The following is an 18,228-nucleotide window of genomic DNA, read 5'->3' as shown; positions in this document are numbered from 1 at the left end:
CCACAACAAACTGACACCACAGGCAAGAGGACACTGAGGAGAAATTAAAGTGAGGACAATCACATTTTAAAATGTGGCCAATGAAAATGAATGGGAAGCCCCTAGCCCTCGGTTCCCATGGAAAAGTTCAGGGAAGCTGTGCGCTGCAATTTAACAGAAGTGGGCCGGTTAGCCAGATTTACAATCGTTGACCGATCTACTAAGTCCTCATCCTTAAAGTTATTTTTCTCTTAAAAGTAAAGAATATTGTTTGAAAACTCTTTTGTGTGGTCTCACCGCTACGATTATAGCGTCTTCTTCACCATATTGGAAAACAACCTTCAACAAGTGACACAAAGGAGAGATTTCTACTTCATCTCAGATGTTTTCAAACTGTATTTTTACAAGACTTACTGAAGAATAACTGGTCGGTTTAGCAAATGTTCGTCTCGTCTCCCACACCAAGGGAGAGACAGTCCCAAATAGGGCTGGGGAAGCCCAAAGATGAAGTGCCGCAAAATGTTTTGTAGACCATCACAGTATGAAATAGAGAGGTCGTAACTTGACACCTATAGTTAAAACATGAATGTGCAACAGTGTGTCCTAAAGCCAGTGAAGGGTCAACGTTGTCTCCATAAGACTTTTTTTTAAGTAATGCATGAATGATCTACAATATTTTCAATTGAATTTAACCATTTCATGTTGTGTTTAGTTGGTGTTTTGTTTGGACACCTTTTAGGTCTTCACAGGGATTTCCTTGCCTAACCGAACCGTATGCTCTCCAAAGGGCACTGCCCTGTAACAGTGGAAGCTACCGTAAGAGTGCTAAAAGGGGGATATGAAGGGGTACTGCTGTAAATCCTGCCATAAAGAGAAAGGATGGAGACAGCTTTATCCAGCTAAGAGCCTGCACAGGAGGATTAGGGCCAAGGGAGCAAGATAGGGAGAGGAGGAGGAGGTGACGAACAGGGGCAACGATTGTGTGACGTGTAACCACCTTGATAAAAACGGAAAGAGGAATGGAACGAGGATTACAGTGGGGATATGATATCTACACCAAAACACATTCATGCCCTCCAGGTAAGAGCAGTGCAAACACACACGTACAGTGGCAGTCTGGACACCAAAAAAAAGCCTAATTTTATGTAAAGCTCATCCCTACTGTCTCAATACTCAATGGCTGCTGTCTCAGTTGTGGGAGTCTGGGCACATGGGTATGTGGTACTGAAACACAGAAGAGAATTTTGTGTGTGTAACATGAATTTTGACATACTGTATGTGTATGATACATCAAGCACACATAATGACACATAATGGCCACTTCTGATCAAATGGTCTCTGTACCTGGCGGAAAGGTCAGCAACTTAAATTGTGTCGTAGCCCAGGAGTGTATATGTTTCCATGACATTCCAATATCTGCAAAGATTGAGTAGAGTACAAAGCGTCAGCCTTGAGAAGGAATGTTTGTGTGGTGAGTACTTTTTTATTTACTGTTGTGTGCCTGTGATGTTTGTTGAAATATGCTGGAAAGAGGAAATGAAGAGGTTGACAGTGTATTTGCTTTAAAAAAAAAAGCAAGGTACAGCAGTGTCACAAGGGTGTGGGAGCAAGGGATAGAAGTGTTCTAGTTCCTCCTCGGTGCTTGTGAAAAGTCAATGACGGATGAATAATTTACAGGGAATCAGTCAGGGGCTGTCAACGCCACTGTAAAGCAAATCTGCAACAAAAGAGACAAAGCAGGACAAGACTAAAGCACCATACATGTTATACAGGTCGTTCCCAAGCGGGGGAAAGATGGGATACAAATAATAAAAAAGAAGAATGATGGGGAAAAATGGAGTAAAAGGATGACAAATGAGTGACAAAGCTGCAGTTGATGAATGGCAGATGGAGGGGCAAATAGACAAAATGGTCTCAGACAAAGAGGGAAACTTCAGCAGGTGGAGAAGCACTAACCCCTCCGCCATCCATCCACTTCACACACACATACACATACACGGCAGGCAAAAAAATATTGCGAAGAGGTGCAGATAAGACCCTCATCATCAGGTCAAGTTCTCCTCAATTCCTCTTCTGTCTTGCTTTGTTCCTTCCCCATGTTCTACCTGTTCCCATCAATAACCTCTCTCTCTTTCTCTGCACCTCCGCGCTCCGTCCACAATCAAATTACTGTGTCAGACTGGAGGAGGTGTGGGGGTGAGGAGACTACATGCTTATAGCTTCAGCCCACTCACAAAATCGGACCACCAAACACTGTAGGTCTCACATACTTTAAGCCTGCATCCCGCACAAGAAAAGGATCCTCAGGTGAGGTGGTTGCTAGGTACCACTGGGATAATGATGTGAATAATAATCAGCCTCTTTGGCTTTATAATGAGGGCTGTGCAGAGGGCAACACAAACTCATTTGCATCCATTTGAATGGAGGCATTAAATGTAATATTGCCTAAAGGCTATTTTAGCATTTTTTTCACCCCACCTGTAAAAGCTTTTTAGGGGACACAAAGGGCAATGACTGAAGAATAAAGATGTTTTAAAAAGTCTGTATCACGCTTGGTTGTTACCCTGAGTGCAATCTTCCATCATGCTGCCCTGGAAACAGCCATGAAACAATGCAATATTGTTGTCTTGACTTCTATTATGACCAAACGGATAAAAATATCCATCATGACTGAAAACATTTAGAGCGTCAAAGCAAAGTCACATTGTTTTCACACTTGTTAACCCAGAAACAAGAACAACTGCATCAACTGTGTTTCACTTCTGAATGTCACCACTGGTCGACTGAATATCGGGATATTGCAGCTAGAGCTGAAACAATAATTGATTCATTTATTTGTCGAAAAATGCTAAACATTCTCTGGTTCCAGCTCTCCGAGTGCTGCTGTTCTTTATCATTTATGATGGTAAATTGAATATCTTTATGCTTGGATTTATAGTTGAATAAAACAAGCAATTTAGATATGTCACCCCAGGCTCAGGGTAATTATAATGGACAGTTTTCATTATTTTATGACATTTTATGGAAATAAAAATGAATTGGTTAATTAAAAAATAACCAGCAGATTATTAGAATCAAAATGATTGTTAGTTGCAACCTATAAAAATGAAAATATTTCCAGTGTAAAGTTACATAACATAAAAAGGAATAGTTCAGCATTTTGGGAAATATCCTTATTTGCTTTCTTGCAGAGAGTTGGATGAGAAGATCAAAAACACTGTGTCTGTATGGTGAATATGAAGCTAATGTTAGCAGCTAGTTAGCCAAGCATAGTTGGTTAAAACAGCTAGCCTGAATCTGTCCAGAGGTACCAAAATGAATCTACCAGCACGTCTAAAGCTCACTTATTAACATCGTATGTCTTGCTTGTTTAACCGGTACAAAAATCGAAGTGTAAAAACTGTTTCCCCGAGCGTTCAGTCTGTTTGCTAGGCTAAGCTGACCGTCTCCTAGCTGTAGCATATTTAACCAACGGTGGGGAAACAATAAACACTAAATTCTGGGTGGTAACGCATTACTTGACATCATAAATGTAATAATATTACCAAAATCCTAATCGTAACGTGTTACCGTATTACTGTAATTCTCAGCAAGAAAGCGAATGAGTGAATCTTCTCAAAACTCTTCCTTTGAGACATGCTTTCAATCTTCATACTAAATTAATGACAAAAGCTGATGGAAGCAAATACAACATCCCCCTACGCCATGCACTCAAGCATGCAAACATGCGCCGCCCTCACTCAACAAATTCACTCACGCTCATCCATTGACAGAAACACTAGCCTGATTAAAATTGAAAGGATTAGGTAGGACCAGGTGCTCAGATGAATTGTTTGTACAACACCCAGAGAAAATACAGTATGTCAGGGGATCTGACACGAGCCCATCATGCTGCACACATCACTGGGTATTCCCTATTTAACCATTCGCTTGTCAGTCCCTCTCCACCCCTCTTCTGTTTGCTTCTGTCTCCTGCCTCTCTCCCATGTGTGTGGTGTTGTTGGTTATGCTATAAAGTATGTGTCTGCTCATGCCTTGAACTGTATGTACAGTATGTGTGAGTTCATACCATAAAAACTGCATATTCATGTGTCTATCTTCTCTCACTCCTCTGCTGTGCTCTCCCTGAATCAGGACGTGCTGTGAGCGGCTGACGATGATGATGACTCAGTAATGTGAGAATGTCACCACCAGAGTCTGGGAACTGTGACTGGTTTCTGTCTCTCTGCCAGTGATGCTCAGAATGTAGCTTTCTCAGCACCCTTCACTATTGCTATCAGTTTCTTTATAAACTTGGTGTTTTTTTCCCATTTCAATAGGTTTTGTTGACATGTAGACATGTGAGTCTCCGCCAGATTGCAATCTATAGCACTATACTTTGCTCCATTGGGTGGCGGGTGTCAACACACCTGAAACTTCTAAAAAACACAAGAAGAACAATAACGTGTGTACTTCACTAGTAATGTATTCACAACATTAGCAGCTTAGCTAGGTAGCTAACAACTATCCATAAACACAAACGTTTTAATCTCGTCATTACGGGCTCTCACTCACACTTCCTCGCAGATAACAGATCAATGCTCTTTCACAATCACAGATCATTCAGTGGTTACACTGATCAGGGATCAGATAAATGCCACAAAAGCACATTATGACTTCTGCATGAGCTTAAGTGTTGGAAACGCTGTCCTGCTTTCTTTCTGATGCTTTTAACTCGACAGGAACAATTGTGGCTGATTTCCATGTAATTTCAGTGTCACTTCAGCCGCCAATATCGCAAGGGAAAGGGCCCTGTGAGGAGCTACGTTCACAGGCAGCTCACTGACGTAGTTACACTTGGAGGACAAAAGATTGTGATTATGTCTCGGAAATATTGATACATTAATACTGTTTCAATATCAGAATGATGTTTTTAATGGTTTTGGTTGCACTTTTAATTTTCTGGTATCTGATTCATCAGAGATGCATGAAGAGGTTATGTGTCAATGGTGACTGTGTTCAGCTCAGCTTTTACTATTTTTATAATTCCCCTACGTGCTCCCAGTCAAGCTGTTTGTTATAAACTGTGACCAGTATTTTCTGTAAAAATGCATAAAAAAAAAAAAAAAACGACCCATCTTCAACTACTTCCATCCATCAAATGCTTACAGGTTTAGCTTCAAGATGGTTAAGGTCAGGGTTGAGACGATTTAGGGTAAATGCAGAGGACATAGGATATGTAAACAGACTAACAGGAAGTGCTGCCTCAGATGTCAAGCCCGCCAGAAAAAAATACCCTTCTAATTGAAAGCAGGAAGTGGTTTGGGATTTGATCAAATAGGCTTGTTTAAGATTAATCCCTTTTCGCTTGGTGGCCTGCAGCCGGAGGGAGGTGACGAAAAGCTACAATCAACTTGGGCAGTTTCCAGCAGCATCAACAGTTCAGGAAGTCACATACACATTTATCAGATCCTGATTGAAAAAGAAAAACATTTGTCAGCCTAACACCACCAGCCGAGTCTCTTGGCAGTTTGTGAAATAGTCATGAAATGGAAATCTAATGATTCGTGTACATGGACACACATTTTGTTTATGTGCTCCGTATGAAAATAGTGGCAATGGAATGATCATTTTTTGTGGTGGACACACAAAGTAAACACATCCACGTGACTTAGCAACGGTCAGAGCTAGTGACGTAGTATTAGATATTGAGAAAGACTATCTGTGGTGGGTGGGTCAAACAAACACAGGACTTTCAACCACGAGATCGGTGTTTGAGACTCAATGTGTTGTGTTGGATAGTGAAGTGACGGGTTTGTTTCTAAGGGTCTAAGTTTGTTGCATAAACTTATGGTTAGTTTTGTTGCACAATGTCATGGTGAAGGGACAAAAGATACTTCCAATTGAAAACATTAGTTTGAAAGTCCCGGAGAGAAACACAAAATAAATGGATGTCCACATACAAGAATCACTAGATTAAAACGTTGTGACTATTTCACAAAATGCCGTTAGTCTGTGTTGATACCACAAGGTATTGAACAAGTACCAATTCAGCATTGCACTCCTATCACATTGTTGGACATTGCAGCTCTAACTGCTGACAGTTCGGTTGGAGATTTAGGTGTTATGCTAGTAGCCGCTGATGTCAAGCCACTAGCTTCAAGCAGAGGTGAGGAGCGGACAACTGAGGTGTCTGGTAAGGTCATTTCTTTCTAAGTACACATCCCCAGATTCTTTTTATTTCTCAAACCCATTTATGAGATTTGGCAGCTCCCTCTGGAGCCACAAAAGGCTTTATACATTTTTCACATATGCAGTAGTATTTCCCAAGACCAGTAAACACACACCTAATTCATTCAATTATTTTATAGAGAAGTTCCATGTAAAGACCCCGTTTGCCTCAAATTTGTTCAGAATTCAGATGCCTTTCCCTCTCGGAGAGAAATGAAATGTGATGTGCTCTTCCATTCAGTTTCTCATCCAATATGAATGACCCCATCAAACAGCACACTGGCATTACTGTAATAATATTGTGTAAATGGCACATAATTGCACTCTCTGCTTTAAAAATGCAATGCAATGACTAATTCCACTGAAAGGCACTTTCTCTTCCTTTCAAATAAACTTTTCAGTCCACAGATCGATGTCATGCTTACGCACAAGAACACAATTAACATTTGCATCTCAACACAAATGAGACCAGAAATATGAATGGCTGTCATGGTAGCACTAGGCTCCTCTAATTATTGTCAGATTATGTTAATCCAATTGACATCTTATTTTGTTCGCCACCAACTAACACTGGATGAAACTGAAGTGGGAGATTTCAGCCGCATCCCGGGCTCTAGAGCAAAATCTGTTGTGAAGATGCATATTGTTTTTTTCTCCTTTAGTCGTGAAGATGCTGACTATTTTATATCGATGTGGGCTGTAAACACCTAATATCATCAAAAGCCTAAACAAATAAATGCCTGTTTATCGATTTTATCTGAGAGTTTAATGCATTTTGTATGGAGTCAGTTATCAATAGCAGCCATTTCCGCTCTCTCTAGCCCCTTCTCTCTCTTCACTTTGTCACAGAAAATCAAAAATAACACATCACCCACTCATCAAATCATTCAACTAAGCATACCAGTGAGGCAGAGGAGAGAAGAGACAGATAGCAAGTGTGCATTTGTAAAAAGTCATAATTTGTTTATGCCACAGATCTGATTGAATTTGATGCCTTCAGAGGACTCATTGCAGCGTTTATGTCATTGAGTAGAGCTGATGTATGGCCTACAGTGACTGGCTGGATACATGCAGCTGGCTGTTGCACACAGTCTCGCACGCATGGAGCACATACTGTTCTGTTTTTTTACCCATGCACCAAGCTAACAGGACAGCACTCCTCCACACATCGACTGAATGAGGGACAGGACTTTTTTCAGAGTACTGGACTGCAGGAAAGAGGGAGGAAAATATATGGAGAGAAGGAAATGGGATGTGTCGATCGGAGCTGAGGCCAAAGGCAGCGAAGGAGGGAGATGTACGGTATCATTGTGCTGCGTCGACGGGGAATAGAGGAGGACGAGGAGGCGTTTCCATGGGAGTGCTGCTGTGTTCTTCTCGAAACATACGCATTCCCTTATCTCCTGCCTGGGGAGAAACAAACACTGGCAGCTCATATGAAGGGGAGTTTCCCTGGATCTATTTGAGCTGCGTAGAGAAGCAACAGAGCCCTAATTGAATTTGAGGGCGAGAGAGAGAGAAAAGTGCAGGACTTGCAGTAAGGACATGCTGTCTGTGATGATAGCAGGACTATCTGGACATTATGTGCTGTGTCAAAGCAGGCTTTCATTTAATTTACATAAAAAAGATCGTCCTGTTAAACAAATATGTAGCACAACATGAATTTGTATGAAAGCTAAATGTGTTAGCAGAAACATATGATGAGTCAGTATGTTTTCTTACGTTTGTCTGTTTGTCACAAAAGTTGTATATAATGTTAGTGGGCTGAATGCCGTACATATTACATATACTTTGTCACTTTGAGCTGAGATATCAGGGTCCTGGGTACTGTGCTACATACAGCTGCCATGCTAGCAGTGGGGCTCTATGGCGATGTCAGTCTGCTGATTGGTTAGTCAGCAAGTATTGACTGACTGAGGAAGAACTACTGATTGAATCTCACTACTCTTAACTATTTGATCAATTTCTATGCAATTTGAAACATATTCATGTTCCTCTCAGGATGACTATAATCACTTTGATGATCCCATTGACCATCATCAGGTCAAAGTTCAATCAATCAATTCTTTGGTGTATAACTACCAAACCAATGACATTCAATTCAGCCTTAGCTGCACTTTGTGTTTAGAGCTAATTCGCTAATTTTAGCGTGCTAACACACTAAACTAAGACCTAATACCTAAATATCAACATGTGAGTTTGTTGTCGCTGACATTTGAATTTAGTTCAAAGCCCCTCTGTCCCTTAGCACAGCCTCCCAGAGCCATTAGCAGTACTGTAGACTGGTTTTACTGTATCTCTGGCCTGCTTCTTGTGGTGCTACGATGCAAAATCTCCTTCCTGGGTGTCAATAAAATGCTCTTTTCTTTTCTCCAGCAGGGACTTTTTGTAATTCTGTTTTATTTAATGGGAAACCCAATCATCCTATCCTCGCTGTAGAGTTAAAACATAAACAGCTGAATTAAATAGGGGCTTAACTGAATAGTCTTGTAGAAATAGAGAGTGATAGAGGAGACACGGTGATTGAATAAGCAGAGGCTGTGTGACGGAGCACACATTGGGATTTGTGTGGACAGGCCTGTAATTCAAGGGACGGAAAGGACCTTAACCTAGATCAGTATCTATCACTCCAGCAGGAGAAGAGAGCTCAACACCCACATATTTGTAGGAAGGGAGAGGGAGAGAGAAACCGAGGTCCCTGATGGGAAGTAAGTCTATGAGGAGGAGGGAGAGAGAGGTGGAGGCAATGTAGATTCGGATATTGGACACATCTGTACATGTGATGTTGGTTCCTCAGAGCTCTGACACAGATGGGAGGAAGACAAAGAGGGAAAGGATGTGAAAGTAAGAGAGAGACAATAACAGATAGAGGAAGGAGATCAACATGTTGAGGCAGAGCCCTGGAGACACAGCCGCCAGAGAAGCAGAGTGCAAATTAAATTACACCGGAAGGGACAGTCAGGTCTGGATCTGCAGGAAACACTGCACATGGGGCTCTTTGTGTGAGTGTGTGTGTAGGAACACATGTATGTGTGTGATATAGACAGGTACATAGAGAGATCAAAAGGTGTAAATAACACAAGAAGAAATAATAAAGAAATTAGACATTACATCTATTGCACTTCTGCCCATCCTGGGAGAGGGTTTCTTTCTTTTTTTTTCCCAGTTAAAGGGTATTTTTGGGGGAGTTTTTCATTATGCGATGTGACGGTCCAAGAACAGAGAATGTCGTATATTATTGTATAGATTGTAAAGCCCTCTGAGGCAAATTTGTGATTTGTGATATTGGACTATACAAATATAATTGTATTGAATTGAAAAGAACAGAAAAGAAAAAAGACGGTATATAACATAACAATCTACAGAGGGCTTCACAGAGGACATTGTGACTTGTCATAGTAGGAGAAGCACAAGTGTTAGTAACATAAATGATGATGGTTTTATTCCCAGTGAGACATGATAGTGTGACATTGAGCCAGCATTCTCCATAACAGGACACTGAAACCGGAGCATCTAAATGGAATCTTATACACCTAAGCTTTTCCTATGTCAAAATATCTTTGGAGATAAAGGCCTACCAATCCTATCTTGTTTAGGTTTAGTGTAAGTTAAAAACTGAAGCGGCTATGATGAGGGACTGATGATTTAGCAAGGGTGGCCCGATCTGTGCACACACTTTCAGGAAGTGGAGTCTGACAGCCACAAGTCAGAACAAATAAAGACCAACCTCAGTCAAAGGCAGCGTCTGGCAATCAGCCGCAAGCCCATTTGTTCCTTCTGAAGTTGTATATTTTTTTAAAAACGGGTCACACATCTATAGTTTATTTCTTTTTGTAGAGTAACTCGAACAGAAGTAAATAGTGCATTTGTTGGGGACAATTTTTCAGACACGGGTGAATACACATTCATACCCTGACAGCAGGACAGGGTATGTGGATCGACTCTAAATAAACTGCGGTGCCTATTTTCATGGAAATGAAGAACCATGTCACCAAATGCAACAGCGTGGCTCACTGGTTTGTTTTTAATAGTTTTTGGGGCAACAATGGAGATCTATGACACAGATGAACAAGCTCTGTGAGGCTTTAGCTGCCCAGCTAACACTTGCTAGTACACTGTAGCAACACATCATTATCTGTAAACAAGGCAGGCCCAGTGACAGACACCAGCTTGATGAAAGCTAGCTATGTTTGAATGATCTGTCCATGAAGATTACTTAGACTATGTCCTATTATGTGTGCATGTCTACTGTTTATACGCGTTGATATTATCACCTCTTTGTGAGAGTTGCAAATCTTCAATCCAAAGTTGTTCTTACTGTCACATTCACCTCTGAACCTTACCTCACGTGTTCCCCTATTCTTTCACCTTTATTCTCGTCTCACTGCTTATCTGTTCTCTCAATTCATTCAAACCATTTGAAATGGAGCCTTGAGCAGTTTGTTTTAAAATGTGGACGAGGAAGTAAAAAAGAGGTCTGAGATGAGAGAAACACGAGAGATAAGAGTGAACAGCAATAAGTATTGTTTCGAGCTGTCTACTGTCTTTTTATTGTCCAGTAGAGTGCTTCTTCAAGGAGCGGTGGTTTGTGATGCAGGCCCGGGGTGCTGTGCTTTCACAAAGGTCACACGAACACTGGAGCAGATTAGCAATTCAGATTGGGCTAAAGGGGCTAAAAGGCTGCTGTAGCCCTGCCTGAGTCTGATTACATTAGCAAAGAGTAGGAGTGCAAATGCACCATAGCGATTAGATGGCATGAGAAGGAAGCAGCTATGAGATGTTTTATGAAACAGGTTCATGAACATAAATACACATACATTACATGCTCTGCCGTATAAACTATGGCTCACAATAAAACCTCAGTATATCCTCCCACTAACTGGCCTTCCTCAGTCACACACACATGGATTATCAGCACTCACAGCCCAGCCTCCTGACCATCTGCCCTTGTACAACATCCATCTTGTATAAAATGGGTTTGACTTGCTGGATCATTATTAGGGAAGTTTTAAGGGAAGATTTCCTGCTTTCCAAGGTCCATTCCCTGACCTGGTGATGCTGCAGCTCACCTGACTTTGGACACATATTTATAACAACTGTCACTATAATTCCTCACAATCTCAATATTCAGGACAAGGAAATTGGTTATGCCACGGTGCATCGAACACAAGAACATGTTACAGCACGGGAGAAAAGTTCATCTGCCAAGTATAAATAAAGCTCTGTGAACACAACAGAATGCATGTGCTGTTCTGTACCAGAGGCAGTACTAGCCAGACAAACATCATACATCTTTGTTGTCCTTGTCAGACCATTCTCCCACATCCTTGAACACACCTGATTTAGCTAATCAGGTATGGGTGGAGGTGGGTAAGATGCAGTGTAGCTGTTCGCTTTGTTCAAGAAATGAGGTCGGTCATGGTCTTTGTGCCGGATAAATTAAAATAATTCACAATGTAAGTACACAGCTGAAGAAACAAACATGTCTTCCGGAAAGGCCTTTCGCAGGGCCTTCTTACAGCACGATGGACAGTGAGCACAGGAGGATGCACAGCTGTCTGGGGGAGAAAACGCCTCCGCAACAGTCCAGTGCACAACAAATGAACCAGATTGAAGTGTAATTCAACCAGTGTATCCCCACCATGTTACTATTTACAGGTACGTTTATTTTGCTTCCACAGGCGGGTGGGCTTTGATGCCTAAAGTAACACAAGACAAAGTGTGTTTGTCTGCGTGTGTGGACCATGTAGACTTAGGTATGCCATGTTGTTCACATGCGCAGCATGTGCTCCACAGCCTGAGGTATGTGCTGTCTAAGGCTACCGTGTTATGGAAACAACAAGCAAACTGGGAACAACACAAAGCCTGGATTAGGTGCAGAAATCACTGGCGTGCTATTAACGATATTGAAATGAGCACCACTCAGCAGCCCTTCTCTCCCCTCATCTCATAGAGCTGCGGTAGTGGTGCAAGCCTGGCCCTCGCTCCAAATGTCAAACGTCACTTCCACAGCCACAGGTCACAAAGTAGTCCATGTTAAAAGATTAGGTTTGGAGAGAGAAACGAGGAAGAAAGAGAGGGAGGGAAAATGATGAGGGACTGTGGGAGTCTGCTGACCTGTCCTCTTGTCCCCCATGCCATGTGGTGCAACTGTGTGTTTGTGCAAACCCTGGCAGGCCAAATGAAGGCTACTGGTAGCCTGAGAGCTACAACAAATAAATACCAGTACACTGGCAAATATGCCCAACGGTTGCCATGACGACTGTGAACCCACCCCCTTAAATGCACTTGTAGGTGCGCGTGTGTGCGCGCGCGCGACCCAGCCTCGTTAGTCCTACCTTGCATTCCTCCATGCACGTCCTAACCGAGTACGCATCCGTCTCGTATTTCTGAACCAGCAGTTCAAACTCCCGGTAGTTGTCCTCCGCCCGCTGGTCGAGAAGCTGATAAGCCCGAATACACTTGCTGCATCCCAGCAGATCCACCCCCATGGCCATATCCAGGGTGCAATTCAAATCGTCCGGACTCGTAAACCCGTAAAACAAATCCAAAAGTGAGTAGGAATTACAAAAAGAAAGGTACAAATCGCTCAGATTCACGTACGCCAGCGGTGTCCCTCTCTCCCCTCCACCGGAGAGGCCCAGGCACACGGTCCTCGCGTCCGTGAAAGTAAAGCAGTCTTTGGACAGGCTGTCTGGATGACAGGTGTCCATTCGCCACAGAGGTTTGGTAGAATTCCCTAGAAAAATAACATCTTGCTTTCTGGCGAGACGGTTGGGGTCGGGTGATGGTGGGATATGCTGTCGGTGGAGGGAGTTTGGGTACTCGCCCGTGTCCGTAAAAGCAAGCCCCTTGTCCGACCGCTTGTCTCGGGTTCGCGTCAGTTTCGCCTCGGCGCAGAACCACAAGTGATCAGAGAGCAGGACGGTGATGAACAGCAGAGAGGCCAGCGACAGTCGCCATCTCTGGGCCCGCTCCGACTCGGTAAATGGCTTCTCGTTCTCTCGGGGTGCAAACCAGTATTTTAAGCCCTCATCATGCTGCCGACGCATCCAAGCACCCCTGGTCATATTTTAGGAAAGTGCTGCCCTGGCCGACTCCACCGCGGGGGCTGCTTTGCCACAATACTCATGGACTTGGGGGGAGACGGACTCCGGTTTATTCTCCTCTGTAACGGTGGGGTGCCGTGCCTCCGCCGGTCCAGGGCGCTCCTCTATCGCGCCAGCAGCGATCGGTGCTATTCCGATCCAATTAGCGCGCCCGCACAGATTAAGCTTCGCGCTGCCGCATCCTGGTTCCCCATGGCTCTTCGGGGGGAAACGGCGTCCTCTTTGACCGCATGCCCCCCTCTCCCGACCGTCCCTCCCCGGGGTTTGTTCTGTCGTCGGGGGCGCAGGGAGACCAGCTGTTGGGAGCCTCTCGGTACTGATGCTGCGCGTCTATGCTGCCGCCCGTTCGGTTGGAGGATTCACTTAAAGGAGAGCAACGAGCCCTTTCGATGCACGCACACTGTCCGGTACCTGGGTGGAAAGCCTAGAATCCTTTCTCCCGTTGGCCATTGTCATCTTGAACCGCGATTAAGTTGCCGCCATGTTCGTCTTGAAACACTTTTTCGGAGAGCTGGGTCGGTTTGCGTCATCTTCATCGTTGCGATAGCTCCATCGTTGCGCAGTGGCGGAGCAGCTTATTACCTATATGCACACACACAAACACACGCACACACACACACACACACACACAGGGAGGGAGGGGGGGGGGAAGGAAGAGAGAGAACAGACAAACAGAAAGGTGGGGTGTTTAGGTATATCCTCTCTGCTCTTCATGAGTAACAGTCCCCAAATATTGTCTTGGCAGGGCACAAACACACACTTTTGGCGACATCTTGCTTTTGGTGCAGGATAGACGCGAGTCCTTTCACGAGAACAACAATGCAGGTAAGACATCACTCTGACTGTTTCGATATAGTCATTAAGATGTATCGATCTGGCCCATTTCATACACGCAACGTATAGGCTGCATATATCGCAAATCCTCACATTGCATTGCTCCTTTTGTTGCTCAGAGGGAACGCAGCTGAAATAGACATCAAGAAAATCAGGGCTTTGACAACACTACTGAAAACGAGTCATGCTTGAGCCTCTAAAGGCAAGTGGAAAGCAGCTGAACAAGCAAGGTTTGAGCTTGTAGGTTTAACAATATCATGTACCTGTTCCCTGCAGGGGTCCTATCTTATCAGTTATGTTGTGTTTGGTCAGTGGATTTAAAACAAACACATGAATTACACTATGGCCCTGTATGTAATGTCCCTGGTGTGTGTGTCCGTGTGTACACGCGTGTGTGTGTGACAGAGAGAGAACGAGGTGGGAGGGGGAGATAGGAGGTAGTTGCACTTAAGGTGCAGAAAGTAAATTACAGTATTTATCCTGGTCCTTAGAGCTATACTAATCATTGTCAGCATGGCCTGCAGTACCAAATATAAAGTGTTACTTAATGTTAATGGGCTGTAAATTGGGGATATGACAAGAGATGATTGCCTGATTCATTTGAGTTTAAGGCAGGGCGGGAGGCGACGTATTCTATACAGTTTGTTGTTTAAGGTGAAAAGTGGTCATCTAACGCCAATCCAATTAGCTTTAGAACAGCCAGTGTCTCTCTGCCCCCCAAAAATATGCAACAACATATTAAATAGTGCAGGGACTTAAATGAATATGTTTTATATTGTGTGTAATTGCTATGGGAGAACAGCACTGAATTTCATCACCATGGATAGCTCAGCACTTGCTGCTGTGTGTAAAGCTGCAGTTTACTCAGTTTCCTGTCACAGCACAACAGAAATAGATGTTTGTTCTCCTCTTGTTGGTGGCATTGCACCTCATGTTGAGTGTACTTCAGAGTTAACCTTAAAAATCACAAACCCTGTACTATTTCTGTGATATTCTGTGTGGGGGGGGGGGGGGGGGGGGGGGGGAACAAGTCATGTCAATAACGTAATTTGCTGACTTATCACCAAATGTCGACGGGTGCTCAAACAAAGGGATTCAATTTCCTCGATGTTTTTAAACCCCTTCTTCTCTGATTCACGGCCGATCGTATTGGAGAAGGGAAATTCACCATGCAGGGCGGGAATTTTGGTATAGGAACATCAACTGCATTTGAAACAGTGAATGGTGTCATAACAAACATCTGTTGTGTCATTGCTGAGGATGCTTGGATGCTCATCACTCATTGCTCTCACATATTATGTTACTGCAGGATACTGTGATCATGCCTCGCGGGGATAGATGTCCTACTTTGGCTGGGATTGTCTCGTCTGCCTTTAACTGTAGTTGCTCAATTTCCTGTCTTTGACCCTAACCCTGTGTGTGTGTGTGTGTGTGTGTGTGTGTGTGTGTGTGTGTGTGTGTGTGTGTGTGTGTGTGTGTGTGTGTGTGTGTGTGTGTGTGTGTGTGTGTTTGTACATGTGTGCCTGCCTCCCCCTGCCCTGTTGGTAGACATATGGATATAGGGACCATGCCAGGAGTTTCATAATACCATTTCCAGATCTGCAATTTGATTGGTTCGAGCTGAACGCCTGACTTATGTCAGCTCCTGAGAGGTGGCCAACCAACAACATACGGAGTGTGTGTCTGGCACAGCAGAGAGTTGTCACTTTCACACCACTCGAAACACTTTCACAACTGTATATGTGTGTGTGTTTGTGTGTGTGTGTGTGTGTGTGTGTGTGTGTGTGTGTGTGTGTGGGGGGGGGGGGGGGGGGGGGAGCCTAAAGTAGCGTGAGGGCATGAATGAGACGGAGTAGAGAGACCGAGCCAGAGACACGGGAGAGAAAGTGTTTGTCTGTGACATGAGTGCAGATAGCCTTTCCCTTAAATCTGGAGCTATCACGGTAACAGTGAGGGCTCGCAGACATGACTCGCCATCGGGGAAAGTGTGTGTGTCCTCCCTGAAGTGTATACGTGTGTAGAATTGGTTGTATTTCTTCATTGTGATGATACAATAGCTCTTTCCTAATCAAAGGTCATTTGCGCACTTACCTCTATTTCTTTTAAATAGAGGTAATCAAAACAGGGAATCAAAACAGATGAAATATCAATATGCATTTGCATATTCAACATCAAAACGCCTGTTATATCTATTTTTACATGATTGATCTGCCTGGCTTGTCAAAGCTCAGCCAATCTATTTATGAATATCTATTTAAAAACGTTTAATAAACAAATCAAAAATAACCGAGTGGGGGGGTCATTGCATTTTCACTACTCTGTTTGAAGCTTTTTAAGGCGTGCTGACGGCAGTAGCCTGGTCCATTGGGACTTGAGAACAGGAGGGGAACAAGTGAGAGTGGACTGATAGCCTCTTGGGCACTTCCAAGGTGCACTTGCTCGTGGTGCCGAACCCTCAACTGCTCAGGGTGCCTGCCCATGGGCAGCCCCCTCTCTCTGACATCCTTCCATGTGTACAGGTCCTGTTTGTGCATATAGTGTGTAACAAATAACAGAGTAAAGAAGTTGAATTTACTCTCAGGGATCAATAAAACATTTCTTTACTCTGTGCCTTTGGCATTCCTGATGCAGGGAAACGGGGATGACGAAAGAGGTGGACAGGACTAAACTGGACCTGACGACAGTCAGAGGAGGAGAGGAGAACGGGGTGAAAGAAAAGAGACAGGTGACAATAAATCCACTACCAACGTGAACCTATTAATGAATCTGTCACTATCTCTCTTTACTTCTGGGTTCAAGATTGATGCGCTGTATTCTCTTTCTCTCCTCTTCTGTATTCACTTCTCCTTTTTAATGGTCTGACAGCATTCTGTTTCTCTCTCTTACTGCCACCATTTCTCTCCATCTTTTTCTTCTTTCTTCTCCCATTCAGCTGACCCTATTCGACTGTTCCGATGTGACTCCTCCTCTCGCTCACCATCACCCTGTCTTCCTCTTTCTCCTAGTCTCCCTCTCTTTCGTCTGCCTGACGTCAGAGAGGAGAACGAGACTGGCTCAGCCTCTCTTGATTGGTCAGAGAAGACAACACCCTCAGCCCTGGCTTACTGTCCTCTGGATGTTACGGATCGTCAAGAGATGTGTGATTTACGGTTAATGGATCATCCCACTCAAGAACAATAGCGTATTAACCTGCAAAGGTATGTTTGTGTTCATTTGTGTGTGCATACATGCTTGTGTTTGTGTTCATGTATATTGTGTCTATGCATTCTGCTGCTCTGAGTGTGTCCCACTGTGTTGATATCATTATCATTTGAATTCAAAAGTTCACTCTTGACCTTAGGAGTCATAGTTTGATAAAAAATTAACTCGAGGGCAACTTCAACCGCATCTCACATTCTCCATCAGTGAATTGAGTTTGCTCTATCATCATAACCTGTGGAACTTTGGTCATGTGATAACAAGTAGTCATTAATGTAATATTAATTTAATATTTACTGTATATCAAAAAAACATACTTTTTAGCTTTTTAATTTGAGCTCTTCTTCAAACTAGGTGTAGTATAAAATTAACTGCTTACAATTTTTATATCAAAAAAATGTGTGAATGTCAATGTATGTCATTATGTATGTAATGTCTTACTTACTTACAACCATTGATTTCCATTTATTCTTTTATGGTATGAAAAACAATTAAAATATTCTTGAAATTGTCTTGACTGGTGTTTTATTTCATTTATAAAAAATTGTGCACTGCGCTGCTTCATAACTTTGACAAATAACAAATGCATAGTTGTTGTTTAATGGATGACAAAGGAAGTCCAACAATGGAGAAATATATGGAAAGCAATGGCTGCCTGGAAGGTAAAAAAACAAAACATGTTCCATTCCAGGAATCCCTCAGCGGCTTATCAACACAGCTCACTTTCCCAAGGACACTGCCTATTCCCATATCCATGATCCTGGATTCCTGGCCCATATTCCCACGTGCACCCTGGATCTCTGCGTTCACCAGCATCCAGCTTCAAAGGAAATGTGCCTGTCGGGGAAGGCAGAATACAAATACATCACAGAGGAGACAAGTTTGTGTTAGAATAAAA

At 43.3% G+C, this 18,228-nt stretch overlaps 1 protein-coding gene across 1 annotated transcript in view; it reads right to left on the bottom strand.

The window, feature by feature from the left end:
* Nucleotides 1–13,259, bottom strand: part of nalf1b (NALCN channel auxiliary factor 1b) — a 68,216-nt gene extending 54,957 nt beyond the window's left edge. The window contains exon 1 of the mRNA XM_076103235.1: nt 12,528–13,259. Coding sequence (XP_075959350.1) covers nt 12,528–13,259 — 732 coding nt within the window. The remainder of the gene's footprint in view (nt 1–12,527) is intronic.
* Nucleotides 13,260–18,228: the final 4,969 nt, after the last annotated feature.

This window comes from Anarhichas minor, unplaced genomic scaffold (assembly GCF_050575085.1).
Source record: "Anarhichas minor isolate MPS153535 unplaced genomic scaffold, ASM5057508v1 ptg000004l, whole genome shotgun sequence".
Taxonomy (NCBI): Eukaryota; Metazoa; Chordata; class Actinopteri; order Perciformes; family Anarhichadidae; genus Anarhichas; species Anarhichas minor.
This window is presented reverse-complemented; position numbering and strand designations above follow the sequence as displayed.